The 24,815-nt window shown below is 39.5% G+C and overlaps 1 protein-coding gene across 2 annotated transcripts in view; it reads left to right on the forward strand.

The window, feature by feature from the left end:
- The first annotated feature begins 9,538 nt into the window (after nucleotides 1-9,538).
- The window catches only part of LOC100220381 (sodium channel protein type 5 subunit alpha), a 43,461-nt gene continuing 28,184 nt past the window's right edge, over nucleotides 9,539-24,815 (forward strand). The window contains exons 1-6 of one of the 2 annotated variants that reach the window (XM_072925294.1): nucleotides 9,539-9,684; nucleotides 18,639-18,921; nucleotides 19,968-20,082; nucleotides 22,155-22,263; nucleotides 23,826-23,954; nucleotides 24,701-24,792. In XM_072925294.1, the coding sequence (XP_072781395.1) occupies nucleotides 18,661-18,921; nucleotides 19,968-20,082; nucleotides 22,155-22,263; nucleotides 23,826-23,954; nucleotides 24,701-24,792 (706 nt within the window). In that variant the 5' untranslated portion in view covers nucleotides 9,539-9,684; nucleotides 18,639-18,660. Of the gene's footprint in view, nucleotides 9,685-18,638; nucleotides 18,922-19,967; nucleotides 20,083-22,154; nucleotides 22,264-23,825; nucleotides 23,955-24,700; nucleotides 24,793-24,815 lie in introns of those variants that run through there. The other variant, XM_072925293.1, reaches the window with a different exon arrangement.

Genomic DNA, 24,815 nt, shown 5'->3' on the forward strand with positions numbered 1-24,815 from the left:
CAGGGTCAAGGGTACAAATGAGCAAACATTTAGAGAAAAGCTTTTCTATTTGTTAAAGACAGGGCAATGGTAAAAGCAAAAATTATTATTTTAGAACCTATTTCCTCATCTCAATGCTTATAGAAACAGTGAGAACAACCATCTTCATTTAAGATTTTAAATATTGCATGTTTACCCATGTACACAGAAACAGGTATTTTAATTGCAGTGCAATTAAATTAACTCCATAATATTTCATAGCAAGCCATGAATAATATATAAGCAGTAAATTGAAATCTGTCTCCATATTTCCAGGTCTGGTGATGTGAATTAATGGACTTGAATGCCACACTCAGCTGTAGTAAAGGGAAAACAACAGGCTGGGCTGGCAGAGGCTTTCATTTCCAGGTGCCACCTCATTGTCCCACTCATCTTATGGCAGTGCTCAGTGCCCAGTGGGCCATTCTTCACTGGAAAATGCACATTTTCAAACCTGCCTTTGTGACCACAGTGCCCATCTCTCGTGGATTAAAGCAGAGGATCACTGTAAATGGCTGAGGATCAATTGCCATTTTCTCACAAAACACTTTCTGGTTTTCTGAAGCTGACTTAGAAAACCTGCTTCTCTGCATAACCAAATGTTATTCCATCTTGCTTGCAAGGCTTTTGTCTAATTCCATCTTTCCATGGTGTGGAAGAGCACAGAGGAATTTACTGGGTTTTTAAGGCTGGTGGCCTTTTCCTGGTGCCAGTTCTGCTAAATTCAAAGTAGAATTTTCAAGTCCTTTACCCAGGAGAGAGGAAAGGCTTTGACTGGCCTCAGACTCCAGGCAGCAAAGTAAATCCCCAGAATCTTGTAAAGTCTGCCCTTCCCAAACACTTAGGAATCACATGATTATATATCATGTACCCCACGTGCATGTACCCCAAAAAATTAATACAGTCCTAAAGTTGCCCAGTGCTATAAGTGAAAAGCGGGAGCATGCTTGCATGTTCTCATAAATCCCACTAATTTTGAGATTTTTGGATGTAATCAAACCCAGCTATTAAGACCATACCTTTAGCTAAAATTCAAGCAGAATTTTAGACCAAAGACTAACATGGCCCTAACATATCACAAAGAAAAGTTTTTATGTACTAACAATGTACTAGCAATGTACTAATATTGCTGTAAAGATTCCTATGGACCCTTTTTTTTTTTTTTTTGTGTTTGTGTGTGTGTGTGTGTGTGTGTGTGTGTGAAAACCACCAGATTTTACTACCCTAAAAAGAAATTCCTGATGCACCAGCTGTGGTATTGTGAACTGATGACTTTTTTGGAAAAGAAAAGATCCTTTATGTCAAAATTCAACCTCACACCCAGAGAAAAAGAAACTGAATCCAGTTTCAGCAGAACTGAGTAGGCTCAGTAACCCAGTGGGATGTTGTATGAAGCTTGTAGATAAATACAGGCATTTCCTTCCCTTTCCCTTTCCCTTTCCCTTTCCCTTTCCCTTTCCCTTTCCCTTTCCCTTTCCCTTTCCCTTTCCCTTTCCCCTTCCCTTTCCCTTCCCCTTTCCTTCTCCCTCTCACCTTTCTTCCATCTTTTTCCTTTTCCAGCCTTAATTTCTTTATATTTTATGTGTTGCAAGAAATTTCATGATGAAAACATGATGGACAAGATATGAGAATCAAACCAAGCTCTACCAATCTTTTGTTGAATGTGTGTCATGTCTGGCACCCAGCAAATTCCTGTATTCTTGTGAGTATATAAGAATTAAAACATCCATAACATAAAAGTGTGCCCACAACTACACAACCTTTGGTTTATTTGGGAAGAAAACCTCCAGTTTTGGCATTTATAGGTGTAAATAGGCTCGTGTGTCCATAGTATGTTATACCAGGTATTGACAACAGGAAGCTTGAACTTTCTCTTCTGTAGGACAGTGAAGTTCAAATCTTGTAAGAAATAAAAAAAAAAAACAACTTACACAGCTGAGACACTGATGTTATTTCAGATTATTGCTTCCTCCTGATTTTATATTATTTTGACACAAAAACACTTGTTCAGGTGATTTGAACATTACATATTTCATAGCAGGAGAAAATCCCTTTGACTCTCAAGTTGCGTGTTGCTGTTGCCACAGACTCAAAGCTCCAGTTTAAGCTTGAAAAGGTGAGAATGAGATGAGTGATGAAACAAATTCTAGACCTTTTTTCCCCATTCTGTTTGCTGAATTTGATAGACTTTTAAAGCCTGGCTTCTGAGAGGCAATTTCAGACACTTCTCTTAGCATCATCCAATTATGCATTGGCTGCAGCTCACTGCATCTATCAAAGTGTCACGGATGCTTTCATGTAGGCAATATATTGCTTTTTCAGACCCAAGAGAGGGGAAAAATCAGGCACCCAGCATCTTCTCCTTAAGTAGGTGTTGAGCAAATTAGCCCCATTACAATCCAGCCTGCATTAGTCCATTAAAGAGCTGGAGGAAGATTCCTTTGTGTAAATGACTGGATGGTTTCACTGTATATTTGCATTAGTCATTTCCTGCTGTTCTTTAAAGAAGGTTCTTGATCACTGATGTTTAAAAGGTTGTAATTTCCACATAAGCATTACTTCAAATAAGAAAAAAATAAAGACTGGAAACATGCTCATATATTTTAAAAGGTAATTAATTATTTTTTAATATCATAAATTAAACTTTGTGGCTCAAAGTTTGCAAATACCCAGAGAATTATTCTTTGATTAAAGTGGTTTCTTGTACACAAAAGTTTTTCTCCTTTCCCAAAGCATTTATGCTGCTGTTCCCAGATTTAATGGTAGACTATGCACTGGAGGGGTTTGGGCCCTCATTTAGAGGATTTACACATCCCACCTGGAATGAACCTGCTGAATTCAAACCAGCAGGACTGGCTGGGGCTCTTCAGCTGCTTTGAGATACTGGATTGGAAAGATTTGTGATAATGAACTGATGCCTTGGCCATGAATTTGGCCCAATTTCACACTCCTGTTACACAAGAAGTTCAAAGACAGACTAAAAATGTACTAAAATAATTTAAAAAAAAACTTTTAAAAATATATACACTCATTTCTGTTGTACCACAGACTGCAAGAGCCAGAAAGGTCATAATTGGACAGGAAACCACAAGACCAGAGGTGGAGATGCTGAATAAAAAGACCTCACTGAACATGGCAGGTTCACAGAACAGATGCGGAATTACAATATCAAAATTACTAAGGAAAACATGAAAATTCCTCCAGAAAACTGTTGAAAAGAGCAGGCAGGGAGAAACTCCTCTGTTCCAGGTAAGATGGGAAGAATAAAGGGTGTGGTTGCCAGTGCATCACCTGGCACACTGATCTGTTGGGGATTGTGCATTTTAGATCTTCCTTTACAATTATTTTGTGTTGTAAAAGAGGACACCTCATTTTCTAGACACTCCTTGACACTCAGGTCTTTTTCAGCTCTTCCTGACTGATAAATAATACAATCTCTACATAACCACACTCTGCCAAACAGATGCTTTAGTCAATCACCTTATTATGTATTAAATAGCTCATCCACTATACTTTGTGTTTAGGTCCTTAAAATCTGCCTCTCCTGAAGGCTGTGGTTTATTCTGACCCGCCTGGACCTTAATTCCTGGGTGTGATATCTTCAAGTACCTAAAGCTGCCTCTGGTTTACCTCAGATAATGAAATTTTTCTGTTATACTTCTTCATTGGAAAAAAAACCCCAAATATATATATGTCCCTATAATTGGATATAATAAAAGAAGGTTTTTCAGCATGTAAATATCCAGTGTCTGGGACAGTGAGGGAAATTTCTAGATACATTTGATGCTCCTTGATGAAGCAATATTAGGAATATTAATATTACAACTTTATTTCTTTCACTACTCTAATAGTCTTAGTGTTATTCTGATAGGCCACTGAGGAGAAAGAGAAGAGCAATCCATATTTTTCCATTTGAGTAGGTGATAAGCAAATTTTCCTGATGGAAACCTGCATCGGACCATTTAGCAAGCTGGAGATTACTGTATGTAAAAGAATGATTTTAATACATACTTACAGGGAAAGCAATTTCCTGTTACTCTGTAATAACAATTATCCATACAAAAGAGTCTGAATTTTACATCATCATGTTTTTTTTTTTTAAATATAATTTCATCCTCTGATAAAAACAAATGAGATTCCTTTATCCTAGGTCTTTTATTTTGACAAAAATGCCAATTTGCTGCTTCATACCATTTAAGACTTCACTATTATGTGGGTCAGAAAATGGCTTCAGCTATTATTTTAAAGAAAAGTAGCAATATAATGTATGATAAAAGCTATTCTAATCTCTGTGCAGTAAACAACCTTTATAAATCACTGGATGCTCTCTGCAGCATCATTCCCTCAGTTTCACACTGGGCCACAAATCCCACATATGTTAATACTCATCCCATAAACAGCAATTTATGAGGATTTCCCATCTTGGCCAGGAGGTCTCAGTTTCTCTTGTGTAATAAAAAAATCCCATAACACTGAAAAGCTTTTTAACATGCACAGGTGGATATAACTCCTGAGCTGACAGGCAGCATTTGGGAGGTGAATTTTCATACCATAATTTCATTAACCAAATAAAATCAACAATACATCTCCAAAAATTGGGAAATTTATTATATAAACCTCATTCTAGTGAGGGAAAAAAGCATAAGGTTCTTTATCTTATCTGCGTAAAACTGTGTCAGTTAAGCAATTCTAAATCTACCATAATTTTTATACTGAAACATTATTTATACCGAATTTGCAAAATAATTTGTTTCAGTCTGTGCTGGTTGGCATTGGAAATTACAATGCTTTCAATTGAAAAGCTACAATTTATTATTTTAGTTAGAGGGGTGCTCTTCAGAATGTTAAAATTTCCTTTTGATGAAGGACTCTATAATTCTACATTGAAAATCCCAAATAGCCAACAGTGAAGGAAACACATCTTAACACTGATATTTTTCCTTTCCCAGATGAAGAATTCATATCTGTTTTTACAAACTAGACATTAACACTTCCTATTTGGTTTTCATCTCCTTTCTCCCACATCATCCAGTTGAAGTGGTTCTGATTGATCACTCCTTATGTCATGAAAAATGAGGATCAGTTTCCAAACAAAGCCTTGCATCCTTAAAAGTAGGGGACTGTGAAATATAAAATGATTTTACAGCTGAGATTTCCAAATCATATCTAAGTTCTCAGGAAAAGCCAGAAATTAATCCTTGCCAAATTTGGTGATGTTGTGAGAGTTCAGAGATATGTTAAATATATTTCACTCATGAAACTGATCCTCTTTCTCCCAATTAAAGCTGCCATTGTATTCACCATTGTGTTTCTGTTACTATAGTGATGAAATCTGTGTAGAAACCTGGAGAGATACTGATTGCTGCATTTCATATTTAATTTTTCACAATCTACCTTCCATTCCTTACTTCCTAAATGGCCATAAAATAGCTCCATTTATCATAACACATGGGTGTGTACACACATACCAATTACAGCATCATCAGGGATCACACAGAAATGAGTTGGTAATTATTTTGAAAAGAGACAAGAAATGAAATTATTTTGTATTGGTTTTAAGTAACCATTCGCTACCTCAAAGTTATTGCTAAGCTGTGGAGGGTGAAACTGAAGGGCAATTTGACTCTCACTTGAAGCTGACCAGCTTTATTTAGAATAAAGTGCTTTGTACTTAATGAATATTCTTCTTTTCTAATAGCAAACATACATCACTTGAATGTTTCACTTGTCTTTAGGTATTATTTTTCTTAAGTTCAAATATCCATTTCTATCAAATATTTGCCTTCTTCCATTAAGCCATTCCTACATCATTTGTGAATGCAGATATCTCTCAGCTCCTTAAATACCTCTCCATATTTTCTCCTCTAAACACCTTAATTTTTTATGGACTATTTCCATATTTATCCTTTACAAATGGGGAATGCTTTCTGGTTTTCTTTTTCATTTAGTAGGGGTTAGATTTTGTGAGGCAGCATTCACATTTCTACATTTTAAAGTTTCTTTTAGGTTGAGATTTATTCCCCTCCAGCTGCTCTCTAGACTTGAATTTGCTGGGGGTAGAGATTCTTCATTTTTCCTACTGATGGGGTAGAGGGGACTCAAACAGCTTTGCCCTGAGTCCAGTGGGAAAAAAATAAGGATTTAATTTTGGGCAGGATTTAATTTTGGCATTGAAAAGCCAATGCCAAAGGCTCCTCAGCCTTCCCTGTCCAGCAGGGATTGTCTATTTTCTCCCCAAACATTTAGGAGAAGATGGGACACATCTAAATTCCAGTTTGTTCCCAAGGGAGATTCATCAGTGCAGCCAGGGCAGCCCAGGATGCTTCTTCTGCTGCTTCTCTCACCTTCAACTAAATTTTTTCAGCTCCTGCAATTCAACAATTCTGCATTTTTCATGCATTTGCTTCCTTTTGCAGGGAGCTGTGACCCAAAGCCACTTTGCCTCACAGAGAACAAGGAACACTTGTTTTTTCAAGCAGCCACTGGGATAAAGCAGGCCAGGGAGAATTTAGTGACCTCCTCACCACGAGCAGTCAGGGGGCTTGGGTGGCTCAGTGCACACAAAGATGTATCTGGAAAGGAACTTGTGAAAGAAAGTTCTGCTCAGAAACACCCTGGGATGGTTTTAATTACTGAGAGCTAATCTTATCTCTGATTCAGTCTGGGCCATCTTGAGGTTAGCACAAGGATCTGGGGAATCTGGAGATAAACATGAAATGCCTTCCTGCTTTCTTCACCCATGGGTGACAATAATTATTTCTTCTCTCTTGAAAGTTCAGGCTCTATTCCCCCCTCAAGTACAGGAGATTTACTGATGGGAAGGTGGCCAAGTGCAGCTGCTACCAGCTATTTATCTCTAACTTTGGATGAATTGTAAGGAACTTCATGTGAAATCTCTAAATTTATGTTAAGTCTAATTTGAAATTAGCACTGGAGATGAATAGGAAAGCTGTCTATGTAACTGGTGCTAGGGACCCTTTATGGTGTCATTTTTAAGAGTGTTTAGGAGCTTAAGTCACATTGATTGCAATGTCATTCTCACTGAAAATCCAATTTGGCATCTATATATTTCTTTGCAGGGCATAAATATATTTTAAAATCTACTCTTATTATTTGTCTGTTCATTCCCTATGACTGGAAGGTGCAGATATTTGTACAAAGGAGGTGAACTTTATCCACCTTCAAAGAGCTCACACTTCATAAAACTAATGTCAGGTGGCTTAAAACTCTATTGGACCTATGACAGACAGACAGCTTGGGGGGAAGAAGAGATGATATAAATTGAATTTGTTCTGTACCTGATATTCCACTTTGAAGTGAGATAGTGGTGACAATTCTGAAGTCAGAAGGACTAATAAATCTTTGATCTCTTTAACCTAGCATGAAATTTCCTAATTTAATTTGTGGATAGTCTTCCTCGCTGTCTCACATGTGCATCTTCCAATGAAATCAAACTTTCTGTGCAGTGCCCTGTCCAAAGCCTCCAGAGTTTAACTTTCTACAGCAACACTCATTAAATTTAGAGCCTAATGAAGCAAAGCTCTGGACAAAAACCAGCAATTTTCCACCAGCACATCAAAGGTAGAGATCTGGTGTTCTACCATGAGTTCTTTCCCCATTCCTCACAGCCCTGCATGTTTTGAAAGAAGGTAACTTTAAAGATTAGGCAACAAACCAAAATTCAACAGAAAAAAAATATATTTTTTTTTTCCCTCAGGATATTGCAGGATTACTTCTTCCCTTGAAAGTTTTTCTTGTACCTCACCCTCTACCTCCAAGCTGCCAAGGACTAAATAAGAAAGGATTAACAAATTATTTTATTGATCCTGAGAGTATTTGTTATAGGGAAGGGTCCAGCACCATGAACTTCTTTGTCAGAACTCTGCTCACATTTTTAATGCATTCTCTTGCTGGAGAGACACCATTACAAATTCCACCCAGAGGTCAGTTGGCTTTCCTTGGATTCATCTCATTTTAACTAGTGCTGACATCCTGAAAGGGAAGTACTATCTGTAATGATTGTATTATTCTTAGCTTCTCTCTTTAGTGTCTAATAATTAATCCTTTTCTTGCGTAGCCAATGCTTAATGCATAGACGACATCTTTTTTCTGTCTTAAAAGTTCATCAGCCAGGGTAATTCAGAAATACTCATCCTTTGGACCAGAGTAATCATGAGATCACACTCTCTGTTCCTAAAAAAACCACATGGAGAAATGGGAAGATAAACCCTGGTTCTCCTGCAGGAGAGGGAGGATCTAAAATTGCTGGAGTTCCTCGTTAGAAAGGTGGGCTCTTGCTTTCCCTCCCTGTTTTTGAAGGATAAGAAAACTTACTTTTATAGGCAGAGGTTTACTGTGCTATTTACCTTCAAGGCCAGGTAATGAGCCCTGTCCCATTTTTCTAGGCAAGCAGACACAGCTGTTAAGAACATCTCTCCCATCCTACCCAACAGTGGATTCAGTCAGGGAGGAGTTGCAGGTCTCAGGAGTGAGTGAATTCTCTCAGGCTTTTGACCTACTTCTTGTTAAAATCATCATCTGTATAAAATTAATATGGATCTCAGAATCCTGGAATGGTTTGGGTTGGAAGGGACTTTAGAAGCCACTCGATTCCAAGCCCCTTCCATGGGCAGGGACACCTTCCACTAGACCAGGTTGCTCTGAGCCCAATCCAGCTGGCCTTGAACACTTCTAGGGATGGGGCAGCCACAGCTTGTCTGGATAATCTTTTCCAGTTTCTTATTACCCTCACAGTAAAGAATTTAATCCTAATATTCCACCTAAACCTGCCCCTTCTCAGTGTGACAGCATTTCCCCTTGTCCCACCTCTCCATGCCCTTGTCCCAAGTCCCTCTCCTGCTCCCTTTAGGCACTGGGAGAGGCTCTAAATCTCCCTGGAGTCTTCTCTTCTCCAGGCTGAGCAACCCCAGAACAACCACATACACCCTGAACAACCCATATATATGAATCTTACATATACATTGACATTTTGTTCATATATATGTGCATGTTCATGCAAACACACATAAATTTACACACACAGAGAAAGGTAACAGCCACCAGGTTTTCAGTCTTCCACTCAGCTTCAGTCACAGTTTTTTATTTCACTTTATAGATCCACTCTTGTTTTTGTTTTTGGACTGTACTAAAGCAGAGATTTGAAACTAAGATAATCACAGAAAATATTAAGGCCAACAACTTTTATAGACAATCTGTTAAAGTGCAGACCTCTCCCACTGTGAGGTTGACAAACACATTTTCCTCCGTGTTTCCCATCCACTTTGTTCAGCCTCACTCCTGATTTTCTGCAAAACACTCTGAGAAACGCAGGGATGAAAGGAAGATGGGGGAGAAACTCTCTGCCAGCTTGGAGCCTCCCCAGCTGAGGTTTCTGCCTGTCCCAGGAGAGCCAGAGCAATCACTTCAGCTCCTTCCATGGCTCACACAGACACCTCCCTCAGCACCCCCATGTACAAATAGCACAGCTCCTGGAGGAGCAGCATCTCCAGAGTGCTGGGGGAACGCTGCAAGGGGACACAGGGATGATAAAGGCAGTCAGGAGGTTTTTCCAACTATTTCTGGGGAGGCAACTGGGCTGAGATAATGCTCCTCTTGCACAGAGAGAAGTGACTCCTTGAACCTTCACTTAGAGGGATGGAAAATAATGTAAGTCCTGTGGTTTACTGTGCTTTCTCTTCTTAGGAAAAAAAAAAAGGTGGTTTGTGGTAGACTCTTCTATAGGATTTAGTGACCTTTTATTTGCCTAAAAATCATTGAAAAACCTAAGCAGCAAATTTTTCTTCCTGAGAGGCATGAAAAAAATGGACATGGGGAGGAGTGAATATTTATTTATTCCTTTGCACAGGAGTTTCCCCAGTGTTTTTGACTTGTTATTTTGCTGAAATAAGTTACTAGGGTCAAAAATAAAATCTTAAAAAAGTAAATAGGCATATAAGGAAGTTTTTTTTCTGAGCATGAAAATTGCAAATTTGTATATTTAATCTACAAACATCAGATTTTATAGTTATAATATTTATTTCAAAGCAAAGACAGAAAATTTTCAATAACCTTAAGCTTTATAACATTACTCTCTCTCTTACATAGGTTCAGGCTTAGTAATATTGTTCTGATACAGACTAACATTTAGCTTTTTTGAGACTTAAGAACGGATCTTATTTTAAAATAGATTTTTTCTGTGTGTGAATATGGCAGAATTGTTTATTGTTTATCTGTTTTATATGTGGAATATGCTGTAGTGTGCCTGGAGAATGCTTTTATCATGATAAACTCTGGGGCAAAATAAACTAAGTGAAACCTGGGAAAACTAGATGCTCTGGAGGTTTCTCCTGTGGTACAGGTGTTGCTCCTTTTCCATGTCTCAAAGGTCTTAATTTTTTTGTTGTATTCCATTTTGGTTTTTTTGTAATTATTTGCCTTGATCTGAAATTATTTTCCATATCCACAAAAAAGGTTTTTTGAAATTTGAGTTTTCAAAATTTGAAAAGGACAAATTGTGAATTTAATGAAAAAAAGTGAGGATCCTAATGGCATTATGTATGTCCTTATTAAGTGACACTATAAAATTACATGCTTAATGCAAACAGTTTATTCAGAACTAATTTCTAATTAGATACATTTTAATATATTTAGAAAGCTGTGTCAGACAAAAGACCATGCAATTTGAAAATTTCAATAAATTATGGAACAACTAAACCTTTGGCACTTCAAGTTAAAATTTAGATTGTGCATTCAAATTAATTTTTTTCAAAACTTATAGTTTAAAGTTTTTTTTCCACTATATTTTAGTGACAGATGAGGGGTTTTCTTCCAGATTTTCTTTCATGGACCAGCTAAATTTTGTTATGGTCTTGGGGGAGATATTTCTTGTGTGTTTTGTCCTAAGTTTTTTCCTCCCTATATTTAGCTGCTGGGAGACCTTTCTGTATGAAAATGTACACAATGAAAGGAATCTTCAGAATGACAAAATGGCAAATCTGTGATACTTTTGGTGCATTTAGTACTTTCTGTTAATGGTAACAGTTCAAAATCCAAACCATGACTATCTACAGCTTTTGTAGTTTTGAAGTGTTGTAATCACTTCATGTTAATATGAGTTATAAGTTTATAGAACTATTAATCACATTAACCACTTTTGAAACACCGCTTACATGTGGAAAGACAAAAAATATGACATATTGTCAGCCTGACCTTAACTTAAATCTCAAATGCAAAAATCTTAAGTTAACAACTGCAATTCCTACATGGATGTCCTTAAACACTTGGATGTTAGAGGCAGTGAGAGCGTTTGAAGCTGTTTGCTTCAAAGTTTGAGTATCTGTGAAATCTGCAGATGGTTCAGTACAGCACTGTAGAAAATATATGGTTAAAAATCACAGTTAGCCCCTCTCCTGTGTAACCTGCAGCATGTTCTCCTTCCTTCCACTGTCGTCCTTGGGCAGGACTGTTTCAAGCTTGGTGAAATGAATGAATTTCCCCTTCTCCTTTTCCTCCACCTCTTTCCCACTTGTCATGGTTTGACACTGGCACAATGCCAGCGCCCCATGCAAATACAACCTATCAATTGAATGCTGTGAAATGCAATCGGGAACGGAGCAAAGCAGGCCAAACTTAATAACAAAGGAAAAACTTTATTACACTACTACTACTACTACTATAAAAGGAAAAGAAAGGAAAGAAAAAAAACCACCCAAAATTCAAAACGAAAACCTCCCAAAACATTCCTCCTCCCACCACTCAACTCCACCAAACCACAGCGAGACCCATTTGGATCCTCAATCAAGTTTTCACCCTTCAAGATAATCAATACTGAATCCATCGGGGAAGAGAGGAGTCCCCCTTGCACCATAGACCCCCAGGAAACACAGCTGCCACCTCTTGTGTTTCCATGTCACACGTGGCACTGCCCAGACACACCGGCCAGTGTGACACTCTCCTCTCCATGTCACAGTGCTCTCACGACCGGGCATGGACAGAGACTGCTTATAGGGCCCCTTTAAGGATGCTTTGCCAAGGACCACCAGGAACAACAGTCCAGTGTCTCATTTTGGGACTACAGTCCCCCCCATTTTCCCCTGGGGCCGAGGATCCAAGAACAGAGATCTCCTTCTCTTCTTCTCTGAAGACGGAGGGCATCCTCACACCCTCCTCAGCTTTTCTCTGTTCATTCCTGAACTGGTAGTTGCTGAAGAAGTCTCTTGGCTCACCAGTGCATCCCCCTAAAATGCAGTCCCTCTTGAAAGAAAGAGTGGTTCAGTCTATGGTAAACAAGCAGAGTCCATCCAAAAGGCACTCCATCATCTCCCCCCCAACCTTCTTTCCCTAACATCTGAGGTCCCAGGCTGCCTCTCTTTCCTTCAAATTGAGGAGGAGTAATATTTCATAAAACCCTCATTTCACAGGAAAGGGTTAAAATTCCCGGACTCCCTGTACGGCTGAAATCTGGCCCAGGACTCTGTCTCCCATCTCCCACGCTGGGCATCTTCCCCCCCCCCCCTTCTCCTTCTCCTCTGCCGGCAAACTTCCAGGTGTCTGCTGGCTCTCTATCTCTTTTCCCTCTAGCTTGGTGGGGTGGGGAAACAAAGACATCCCAGATGTTCTCCACCCTTCCATCCGCAGGAGCTGGCCCAGCTCGGTTCTGATCCTTCACCCCCTGGCCTACCTCTGCAGGCCGCATGGCTCCCTTCCCTCACCCAGGCAAGGCTGGGAAGGGGAGGTCTGTACCTTGCGATGACCGGAACCAAAGAAGGACGAGTCCTCCTGGGAATTCCGCTTTTAACCCCTCTGTGTTCTCAGAGGTGTGTCCACCTTCAATTGGTCACCCCAAGTGTCAGTGTCCAAACCTGACCCCTGACTGGATGGACCTCTTCCTTCCAAAAAAAATTCTCTTCCCGTGTCAAACCACGACACCACTTCAGAGTGATGAAAGTGAGTGATTCACACTGTCTGGTTACACTTCTTAAATCTGCCCCCAGACCTACTGATACTTCTTGGTATGGCACTTCTAAATCAATATATATTCAATTTCTTATTTAAGTTATGAGAGGGCCAAGTCCTGACCTGTTTCTTCCCTTTGTTTTGTAAAACCTCACACCTGAGGTTTATTTTCCTATCATCTGACCAGCACCTGACCAATTTCCTTGATAACAGCAGAGGAAAGAGACTATAACCTCAATTCTTTGTGCAGTTGCCACTGTATAAAGCCACAGTGTGGAGGATCAGTGGATTCAGATACTATCACACTTAAACCACAAATGCATGCAATTTTATCAGTTAACTTTCCTACAGGACAGCTCCAACCATAGTCCTGAGCTGTGGGGGTTCCTTGAGGTCTTCTCCACTCCCTGGGCTCCTCAGAGATTGGAGAGATAATTCTGGATCCTGTTGTTGGCTCATGGACTTTCCAACCAATCTTTCCTTGTCTTCTGCTTACACCCACTATCCTTAGGGACAGGGATGGGCAGGGAATGCCTGGATGATGATGACTCGGTGCAAACCACATCACCACATTTGCTGTTGGCTTTTACAATCTTGTTCTGGCCACTTTTGGAGGCTTTGGTGCTTCTTGATGACCAACAGGTTGTTTCTACGCTTTGGCTGTTTCCTTGGGGACACCAAAGCTGCCAGTTAAAGTTCACGGGCTGATGTTAATGAGCAGGTGATTACACCCAACTCCAGCACCAATGGATTCATCCATGGCCATTAGCAGCTTTCCAGCTCTTTTCTCTCAGGTTCACTCCTGTGCTGCCACGGAGTTTCTGTGTTTCCTCAGCAGTGCTTGCGACTGGCCATTTGACAACTTGTCCATTGACTGCTCAAGCACTTACAGAAAGTGATCTCTGCACAGATTTAAATTATTTATGATGAAAAAGTAGCTGAAAATTAGTGGCCCCTTACCAGGCAAAAGAAAATGTGACTTAACGCTTCACTAATTGCTAAGAAGGCTTGTGCTGGAAGTAGTCATTAATGAGACAATTCAGTATTAGGCAATCATAGAATTTTTATGTGTTCACAGTCTGCTGGTGACTAATGAGGTTTGCCCAGTCCCACCAGTGACTGGAGAATCACCAATCTTTGGAAGTTTAGCCACTGTCCATTAGTAGGGGCAGTGAGAAGAATAGGTGTAATAGATGGAAAGAGTTGAATTTATCTCATCTCACTTGAGACATTTCAGGTCATCAGTTGTAGTCAGCTGGCATTTCTTTGCTGAAGTAGAAGTGAAAAGGGGTCTCAGCAGGCAGCGTGGGACCTCGTGGAGGTGGAGCTGTGTAACTCCAGGATGTCTGCACTGAGGTGAAATGAATCCCACCCAGAGGGGCTTTCTGGATGAATGCTAACTGGCTTTATCAGGTGAATTATTTTGTGAAACTCCACACTGCTAGCTTCATTCTCCAGCACTGAGAACAGTAAACTGTAAATCCAGTTTGAAGAGTGGGGGTTTATCTCACTCTAGTGAGAAAAATCTGTTACTTTTTTTTTTTTTGGTACTCTCTATGTGTCTATGTTAATCTCTGTGTTTAGTCGTCATTAAATGCTCTGAATTCACAGTTTTGCTGATTTCAAGGAGGGTGTAGGGTCTGCCTCCCTTGGCAATCTCAGTGGAGCTGCACAGGATGGTGGCAGTCCGACCTGGGAGAGGCTCCTTGTAGGCTGCAATGGAGGAGTAACTAAATGGGCTGAAGAAGAGGTAATGTGTGCTCTCCTTATAGAGAGGCATTTTGGGAGTTGCCTTTTACCTTTCAAATGAGAGACAGACTGAGAGAGCTGAGGCTGCTCAGCCTGGAGAAGAGAAGGCTCTAAGGAGACCTTGGATCTCCTTCCAGTGCCTCAAGGGGCTCCAGGAGAGCTGGAGAGGGACTTTGGACAAGAGAATGGAGTGACAGGACAATGGGTTTAAACTGACAGATGGGAGATTTAAACTGGATATTAGGGAGAAGTTCTTTCCTATGAGGTGGTGAGGCCCTGGCACAAGGTGCCCAGAGAAGCTGAGGCTGCCCCATCCCTGGGAGTGTTCAAAGCCAGGCTGGACAGAACTTGGAGCAACCTGGGGTAGTGGAAGATATCCCTGCCATGGCAGGGGATTGGAACTGTATGATCTTAAGAATCCCTTCCAACCAAACCATTCAATTATTCTATGAATACAGTATTTTCTTTTGAAGACAAGAGGCAAGAGGCATAAATTAAAACAAGGGGGATCCAAATGGGTTGAGGCAGTCAAGTATTGGAACAGGCTACTCCAACAGGTTGTGCCGACTCTGCTCTTGGAAATTTGTCTGGGCAAAGCCCCCCCCTTGTGATTTACCCATTCTGAGGAACCTCCTAAGTGCCCTTTCAACCCAAATAATTCCCTGATTTAAAAGTTTCACATGTTAAGATAGAAGCATTATTTTAATATGTATCTTAAGAGCCATTAAGAAAATGTCAATTTGATTTGATTAAATCATCTGCCTCAAGACACAGGAAGGTTTCTGGGGAAAGAGTAGAACAATTCTATAGAAACTTTGATCTCCTATAACATATTTTTTAAATTTAGTTCTTGAAAATTTGGACTTCTCTTCCTGTCGTTCAGGTGTAGAAAGATGAAACACAGCCCAAGCATAGTTACAATCTGCCAAGTTAAAAAACCAAACGAGAAGAAATCCTGGGTAATCCTGGCCACTCTGATCATATTACTTATTTTGGTCATGCTGAACACAGGAATAGTCAACATTTTTCACTTCTTTTCATAACAGATGATGAAGCCATAAAAGCAAGTAGTTAAGAACAATTTTATTCATTAAATGGGATTGATTTGGGGTGGTTTTTATCACAATTAAAGGAGAGAAAATATCTTTGACAATAACCTTGTTTCCCAGTCTATTCACAAAGAGCTTGGAAATATATCCAGCTACATATTTTGGTATTTGAGAAACAATTCATAAAAAGTATGTTTGACAGCTGCTGGAACAAATCATAAATGCTTTTTTGTTTCGTTCTTTGTGCTTTTTAATTCAAATAATTATTCTCTGATCATGGTGATTTCATTATCGGTGTTTGGTCTTTAAGAACTCCAAGGATAAGAAAAAATTTAATTTTCAAGAGATATTAAATAATTAAATATCACTTTGTTTTGTAGGTATTTCAAATCTTGAGAAAAGGCCAAAATGGTACTTTGTTTCTTCTGTGACAATAAGGGGAAAATGGTTTTACATTAACATTTTTTTCTACTTTAGGTCAAATTGCTCCATTGATACCTGCTCACATAAAAACTAAATACATCTCAACTGTCTTTTGTGTGCCACTCTCTCTTAGACTATGAGTAACAGAAATTAGTTTGGGGATATTTTTAAAGACGCTTGAATGAATCAGGAACATTTTGCCCCCAATTACTCAATTTCAAGCAATTTTTAGATTTTATTCAGCATTAGGCTGATTTACTCAGAATTGCCCATGGATGAAAAGTGTAGTTTTAGCCTTTTGCTCCATGGCTTGCAGCTGTTCTCATGGAAATTTCGCTGCTGACATGTGAGACAACAAGCTCAAGGCTTGATTTCCTTCCCTGAATGTTTGAAAAATTAATTTTTCCATAATTGTTTGAAGCAATTTATAAAACCACCAGGAAAGATGTCCCTGCCTGCTCTCCAGCTCTGGCAAAGGACTCCAGGCTATATCTGCCCTCCTGCTTCCTTCTAATTCCCCATCCTTGGTTTTAGCCAGAAACCTCTTGTTTTCCTAGAATCTCTTCTGCCCTGGAATAGTCTTGGGGGGAAATGGTGTGAGAATCAAAGTTTCTTTTCTGGAAGGTTACAAGATGGTTTCTTGGAAGGGAAGACATAAAACCGCAATGGAATCTGCAACAAACACAGAATTTTAATGGTGAATTTTTAAGATCAGGTAAATTTGTATGGAAGTGGAGGGATGGGTATGTTTGGAAAATTTGGCACAAAGCCTAATAAAGTAATTATTCTATTCCTTTCATGCCTTGCACAGAAATTTCATCTTTTCATGCACCATTCACAGCTCCCATTACTGATACCACAACATCCGAATTACTCTGAACACCAACAAAACAAACACAACTTTGTCCAGATGAAGGCTTGAAATCTTGTGAGTGGATGTTGTAGTTTTTGTTTTTGCTGTAATACCACACACAGCTTCCAGACTGTTAACCTGATATTGAAAAGTATAGAATAATGAGTATTCTTGCCTGACTGTCCCATTTCTCTTCCAGAAATGATGTTAATTTGTGCTGGGAGCAAGGGTTACTTCTCATATTCATAATTTTGTGTGCTGCTTTAATGGGAGAGGCAGGCAGACTGCAAAAGTGGAGCAATTTCACTGCAGTTAGTTTGTCACTGGCCTCCAGCTGTTGTTCTCACAGCAATGGTTTCCTACAGCTCAGCAATGTGAGGTCAGCTGAAATCACGTTGTATCTGGGGAGAAATGAAAAGGCATTGCTTGGCAGGGGAAGATACAGGCAGTCAGCACATACAGAAAAATTGTTTACAAAATAAAACAGCTCTTGGTTCAGGCTGTCTCTTCCTGGGGTGTTCCATGTAGTATCTGGAAAGCAAGAACACGTTGTCTAGCAGGAGGACTTAAATTTCAAGATTAAGCTCTCACTGCTGCTAAGGAGTCAAATTTGAAGCACACTTGAAGGGGTGGTGGCAGCTTCTGAATGAAAAATCCTGTCTGTGTGCCTCTAAAGTGATTTTCTGTGCCTGCTCAGCACTGGTCCAGCCCAGGGAGAGCCCAAATGATCCCAGGTGGGATCATTGCACAGTGTGCAGGTAGGGCTGCACTGGCTCAGGAGTTCCCTGACTCCTTACTGAATTAACAATGTCCTCCCAGAGGTCATAATCAAAGAAAATATTTTGGAGAAATCTCCTTGCAGAGCATGCACTCAGGTTGTGTTCAGTGGATGGATTCTATCCAAAACCTGGCCACATTTCTTAATCAAAAATGCAAAGTGTTTTTCTAGCTTATTCTCAATAATTTCCTTCTGATAGGAAGGCATAAAATATAAACTTTGTCAGATCAAGCATTTCTGTGCTCCAAGCTCTGTGTGTCACAAATTAAAGCCTCTTGGATGCTGCTTGTTCCTGTGCTGGGTCCACCGGGATGGACTTTCCATCTGAGTATTCCCATCTGCATTATTTAATTTAATTCTTGATCCTCCTCTTGCTGACAACTTCCACACATTTGATGTTGCAGTTGGATTGAGTTTTACTGTCCCATTTCCAAATATTGGGCTGTTGGGCTGAACCAGAAGAGTAGGTTTTGGTTGGTTATTTTTTTTCTTTCTTTCTTTTTCCTGAGCAGCTCAAGAGCATTTAGGATAATGTATCTCTTATATGAGGTACTCAAAATACACTCTTAAGTTTACAGAGGTTTGCTCACATTCTATCTGTGCATATAATTCAAAAAAATACTGAGAAGACATCTCACTGAAAAAGGTATTTATCATATATTTTCCTCTTTATTTTTTCCTTCTTTGTAGAAGATGATGGCTTAAAAAGTTGAAGTTCTTAGCCATGCATGGGCAAACAGTTGTTTCATTTCCATAACTTGCCTGTTTTGGAGTTACTTGACTTCCTTTCTACTTGTTTCTATTGTTTGGACAGAATCAGTGACAGGAGGAGAAGCATGAAAATGGCTGAATTCTTGCTACCTGGAGCCAACAACTTCCGCAGGTTCACTCAGGAATCCTTGGCAGCGATCAAAAAGAGAATTGCTGCCAAAAAGAATTGTCAAAAAAATACCACAGAGCAGAAACCTGAGGAGAAACCACGTCCTCAGCTTGACCTAAAAGCTTTCCAGAAGTTGCCAGCTCTCTATGGAAATCCTCCTCCAGAGCTCATTGGGGAACCACTGGAGGATCTCGACCCTTACTACAAAGATCATAAGGTTAGAGCCAACCAAGATACTTGGATTTTATTTTTAATTAATTTAGAGCCAACCAAGATGCTTGGATTTTATTTTTAATTAATTTAATTCAGTTTAATTTATTGCATTGCCAAAGGATTCTGTGGGCAATCTGTCAAAGAGTTTTGCTTACATACAAATTCTCATCCCTTTCTCAATTAAACAATGCATGCAGTTGGCACAGCTGAGTGGTTTGCTGCAATCTTTTTTTAAAAAGCTTAACTTTAAATTTTAAAAATTAAATAATATGATATAAATTAAGATTTGAATCAGAATTGAAGCAGAAAAAATAAACTGGATAAAGGAAGAAAAGGGGAGTTTAGAAAGAAGTTATAATAATGAGTTATAGTAAATTTGTACATTTTGTACATAATTTTGTATATGTTCGTAAATTCCATAGTTTTGAACAATGTTTTTTGCTCCATCTCAATGCTTTTGTTTCACTTACACATACAGTAAATGATACTTAAACAAAAAGATTGTTTTAAAATGATTGCTGGTGAATCCTTGCAACCTCACGGCTCAAGCTCCATATTCCAGTTGTGACATACTGAATAATATGATTTTCAATAACAGACAGAGAAATGGAAGCTAATCTTTTGGGAATTATGCTTTTTGCTTGAGAGGAGGTTAGACATTGAACTAATTTCTACAGTCCAGGAGCTAGAGGATCACTGTCAACTATAGCAAATAATGAAAAAGGCTGCAATTCTTCCTTGCATCTCTTCGACATTTTGGCTCAATGAGGGGCTCATTCTGTTTTAAGAGAATAATCATAAGCAAAATTAGTTCTGTGCATGGCTCTTTGCAAATCACAAGGTTGAAAAAAGAAGTTTGTTCTAAGGAATATTTTGCAGCTTGTGAGTTAAAGTTTCTGATGAAAGGTAGCAAATTTATTCAACCTTTCCACTAAACCAGGCTAAAGTGAAATTCCAGCTCTTGCTCATGACTGACACAAGAGGATATAGCACAAAAATAAGTTCTGTGTTCAACTTGCTGACAAATTCTTGTTTGTTTATTTTTAAAAGGTTTTCATAGTGCTAAACAAGCAGAAAACAATTTACAGATTTACTGCCACACGTGCCCTGTGGATCTTCAGTCCCTTCCATCCAATACGAAGAAGAGCAATTAAAATTTTAATACATTCATATCCTTTTATTGGCTTTATTCAATCTTTTTGATTATAAAACCCTACATAATCATGTGCTTTTGTATTTTACAGCATTGAGTTACAGCATTTACAGCATTGGTCTTTTCCTCTCTACAGACAGATTCGAATTATGAATCACCTCAGATATTATTAGTGTTTTGGTGCTCTTGTGATATTTAGAAATAAGATTTGTGAGTATTTGGCTTATTAAGCCTGATTTTCTACAGATTTGTGCTTTGAGCTCTGATATTGATTTATTGATGTGTCATAAACAAGTATCTCATTCTGAAGCCTTTCCCAGTGAGAAGATTGATAGGATCGCTATCCTCTTTTTCATCTTCTGCTTCCCCAAATGTGGGAATTAATTTAACTCATGTGCCAAAGCTGATCAGCCATTGGCCAGTTGTGAGAGAAAAGGTTGAGACAGGCAAGCACACACAGGAAAACACATAGAAAAAGCCCACGTAAACTTCGTTTCTTTGGGAAATGAGATTCAAAAAGTATACATGGGGTATATGAAAGTAAATATTTCCAGGAATGCTTTTGAAGGGAATGTCTTGGGAATAAAAAGGTAATATAGATCCCACCTCATATATCAAATTTAGGAGGTGGGAATCACAAGTGTATTGCTCCAGTTTGGCACTGGGGAAGGACACCTGAGCTGTGGATTCAGACTGAATCGGAGCCAGAGTGGAGTCTGTGATGTCCCTGTGTGGATTTCAGATTTGTAGCCATCTCCTGGCTCTGTGGTGTGAGGTAACTTCAGTGACTCGAGGTTGTCATCACAGCAGCACGCAGACATCCCTGGAAGAAGCACTCCTCTCACCTGGGGTTTCTCTGGGCAGGAGTTGGCTGACATTGGCATTTCCATGAGTGTCTCAGTCCTTCTAACAGCTGGACTTCAGCCTAGAGCTAAAGCCAGGACCTGCTTTTTGTGGGGATGGAGAGGATGGAAAATGGCAAAGAAAGATGTCTTTCCCATACTCTTCTACCCGATGGATTGCCCACATGTGTGGTACAAGGCATGAGATCCAGTTCCAGAGTCATGTGCTTGAGCTTTGGTGTCCACATAAGAGAGAGCTACCCAAGCTCCTGTTCTCTGGGCCTGCAGGTCCCAGACAGCACCTGGGAAGCCCCTAGAGCTGGCTAAACATGGGCATCACAATTTAAAAATCCCATTCATCTATTAGAGAGCATGCAAAGGAGGGATATGAAGATGGTGAATGGTCTGGAGGGGAAGCCACATGAGGAGTGGCTGAGGGCATTTGGTCTGCTCAGCCTGGAGAAGACTGAGGGGAGACTCACTGTGGTCTTCAACTTCCTTGAGAGGGGCAGTGGAGGGGCAGACCCTGATTTCTTTGCTCTGGTGACCAGTGACAGGACTTGAGGAAAGAGCTGGAGGCAAGCCAGAGGAGGTTTAGGTTGGATATCAGGAAAAAGTTCTCCACCCAGGGGTGGTTTGGCACTGAACAGGCTCCCCAGGACAGTGGTCACAGCACCAGCCTGACAGAGCTCAAGCAGCACTGAAGCAATGCTCTCAAGCACATGATGCGACTCTTGGGATATCCTGAAAAGGGCCAGGAGCTGGCCTTGCTGATCCTGATGGGTCCCTTCAAACTCAGCATATCCTGTGATTCTATGATCTAGAGTTGTTTGAGACTCCTGCAATCACCCTGTCAGATTTCATGCTGTCCTTTGGAAGAGAAGAGCTTTGCCAGGTCAGAGGAAGATTTGGGCTCCACCTGTGTGATTTGGGCAAGTGTTTAACTTGTATTTTGTAAAATTAAACTAAAATTGCATCCTTCCACCTAATCCTAAAGTGGTTGAGGGTCCTTTTTCCAGGCTGGAAATGCTTAGAGCAGCAGATCTGCAATCAGTACAGAAGTCCATGAATGACAGCAGTAGTGTTTTATCATCTAGCATGGCTCAAAATCAGTGAATACCTGTGCATGCTGTTCTTGCATGTGCTTTAGACAAAAAGCCAGATAATATCAGCCAGTGACTAATGCAATATTTAGTTGCATTTCTGAATCCATGTCATATTATTTGCCTTCACTCCCGTGACTAACATTGTTCACCTGGTTTATCATGTGCACCATTATAACTAATTGTGTATTCATGTCTCTGGCTGAGTCATCCAAGACTTCATCACCTTCATGGAACACATATGTTGAGTAAGTATCTGTGGGTATGTGTATTTTTTATTTATGTAGTTATATTGAGTTGTTGAGACTTGCCACTTTCACGCAAGGTAATTTGTGGGAGATTTGAAAGGAAAGTTGCTTCTCTTAACAGGGGGTTTTAAATTTAGATTTTATTTGAGGAAGTAGTTTTGTCTTTAAGCCAAATATATACAATAATTTTGATGTTATAGGAGAGAGTAAGTGTAGGTTTAGTTCCACTGGTGATCTGGCTTTATGTCTGTTCTGCTGCTCCAGTTTTCCCACTTCCTGAAGTTACTCAATAATTATTTGCTCTCTATCAAGCTGTATTTCCTGTGGTTACTGATGCTGATTGAGCACATGGGAGTTGCTGTCTTTCAAAATTCTGACAAATTATATTGAAATGCTGAGTTTTGCTCTAATAAAACGTTCTGTCAGACGCACTTGGCCTGCAGAGTGCTGTTAGAATGGAAAGCTTTTATCTTCAGTGCTGCCAACACCTGCAATGTTAAATCACAATAAATCCATGTTTTGCAGTCAGTCTTGAAATGTATAATGCCATATTTATCCTTTTGGTTTTGGGTTTGTTGGTTTTGGTGTTTTTTTAGAGACTATTTCAGCTGTCACTTTTTCACTTTGGCAAAAATGCTAGAATACGAATACTGATGATTCTAACACCTAACACAAAGGAGATCCCCAAATACTTAGCATTAAAAACAGGTTTAAAAGTGTTTTTTACTATATCATGTTAAATGACACTGAAACAGCTTGGAATGGCAAATTCTCATTCAAGCAGGAACAAAACTCTACATGGTATTACAGCACCAGAAGATGCTGAGAGAGTTAAAGGTAGGATCAGAGTTGTATCTGCTGTTGACATCAGCTACCATTCAAGTGCATTTCAAGAATAATTTCAGAATACTTCTTTCCAAATAAGAAGGGAAGCATTACATCCATATAATTTCTCAGTGCATTTGCTGACTACCAAATGAAAGCCTTTTGAATTCTGCAGGGATATTGCTGCCTCCTTGAAATTATAAGTGCACTCAGTTAAGTCCAGAAGAGCTTTTACTGATAATTTTCCATTAATAAGAATAATTGCCATCTTAAATTGAAAACCCTCTACTCTTCTATTCCTCTAAGTGTTATAAATATTCTACACAGAAATGGTTGCTGTGCACCCAAAGGAAATAACACAACATATCACACATTCGCTTGGCCACTTGAAACTGGAGGAGGATAAAAATTTGGATATTTATTTTAGCTAGTAACTGGGAGTTTGGTGTTCATGAAATTATGGGGTCTCACATGAAAGGATTTGGAAAAAATTTGTCGAATGACAAAAAGTGTGTCATGGGTTGCACATTAATAGCCATGTCCAGGTTGCAGTCAGCTACTGTCTCCATCTCCATGTGAAGCAAATACTGATGGAATACACTGAATTCCAGCAGAAATCTTAGTTCTCTCTGGCATTGTCTCATTTTGCTGGCCCAGACTTTAAATAGTCTGACAGTGCCTCTTCCACTGAGTGCTAACACTGCTCTTTCCCTTTGGCTCTTCTCTCCCCTCCTTAGATTTACCTTCACTGGCATTTACACTTTTGAATCATTGATAAAAATATTGGCAACAGGATTCTGTCTAAATGAATTCACTTTCCTCCGGGATCCCTGGAACTGGTTGGATTTCACCGTTATCGTCATGGCGTAAGTGGGAACAAATAAAATATGGATTACCTGCCTCCTCTCTCTGTGCTAGAAATTCTCATTGCTGTGGTGCAAAAGGCTGACTGTGGTTCAAAAACCAACCCATGGCTCCTAATTGCACCTGAAACTATCTAGAATATTGACTTTTCTCCTTGTTTAGCACCCAACTGTATTACAATAATATTTTAGTTTTTCAAGAAGGGACTCGAGCTGTGCAGAGCAAGATATTCCCAGTGGTGGGTATATGTGAATGGATGTGTTTAGACTGGTGAAATTTAAGAGCTGGGTATAAATACAGACTGGCTGACCTCATGAATGAAAGTATAATTTTGCACTTAGCATGATGGGTATAAACACCAGGATAGTGGATTGAATTATGGCTCCATCTCCAAAAATCGTAGTTAAAGCTTGATTTTCTGGTAATTAGCAAGCTTCTATATACTGGTTAAATGCAGATACAGAAGGAAGATCAAAACAGCTTAGCCAGCATTTGTAAATTCATAATATTGAGTGGTACTTTTGTATTTTATATTAATGATTAAAGATGCTCATAAGCTGTGCACAAGCCAGGAGCCACCTCAGAGGGAAACTCTAATAATGAAGAAATGCATTTCTATTTTATAAGTCTTCAGCTTTTTAATGCTTGAAATACACTTGGAAAGATTGACATCCAAGAATGACCACTGTAAATAAATGCCCAGTTAACTCTGTTCAACCACTTGGTATTTCACATCTGCTCTTTACAGGTATGTGGGAGCATTTAGTGACTTGGGGAGTGTGTCAGTCCTCCGGACTTTCAGGGTTCTCAGGGCTTTAAAAACCATTTCAGTAGTCCCAGGTAAGAAATTTTACTTGCTGAGT

The sequence above is a fragment of the Taeniopygia guttata genome, chromosome 2, assembly GCF_048771995.1.
Source record: "Taeniopygia guttata chromosome 2, bTaeGut7.mat, whole genome shotgun sequence".
Lineage (NCBI taxonomy): Eukaryota > Metazoa > Chordata > Aves > Passeriformes > Estrildidae > Taeniopygia > Taeniopygia guttata.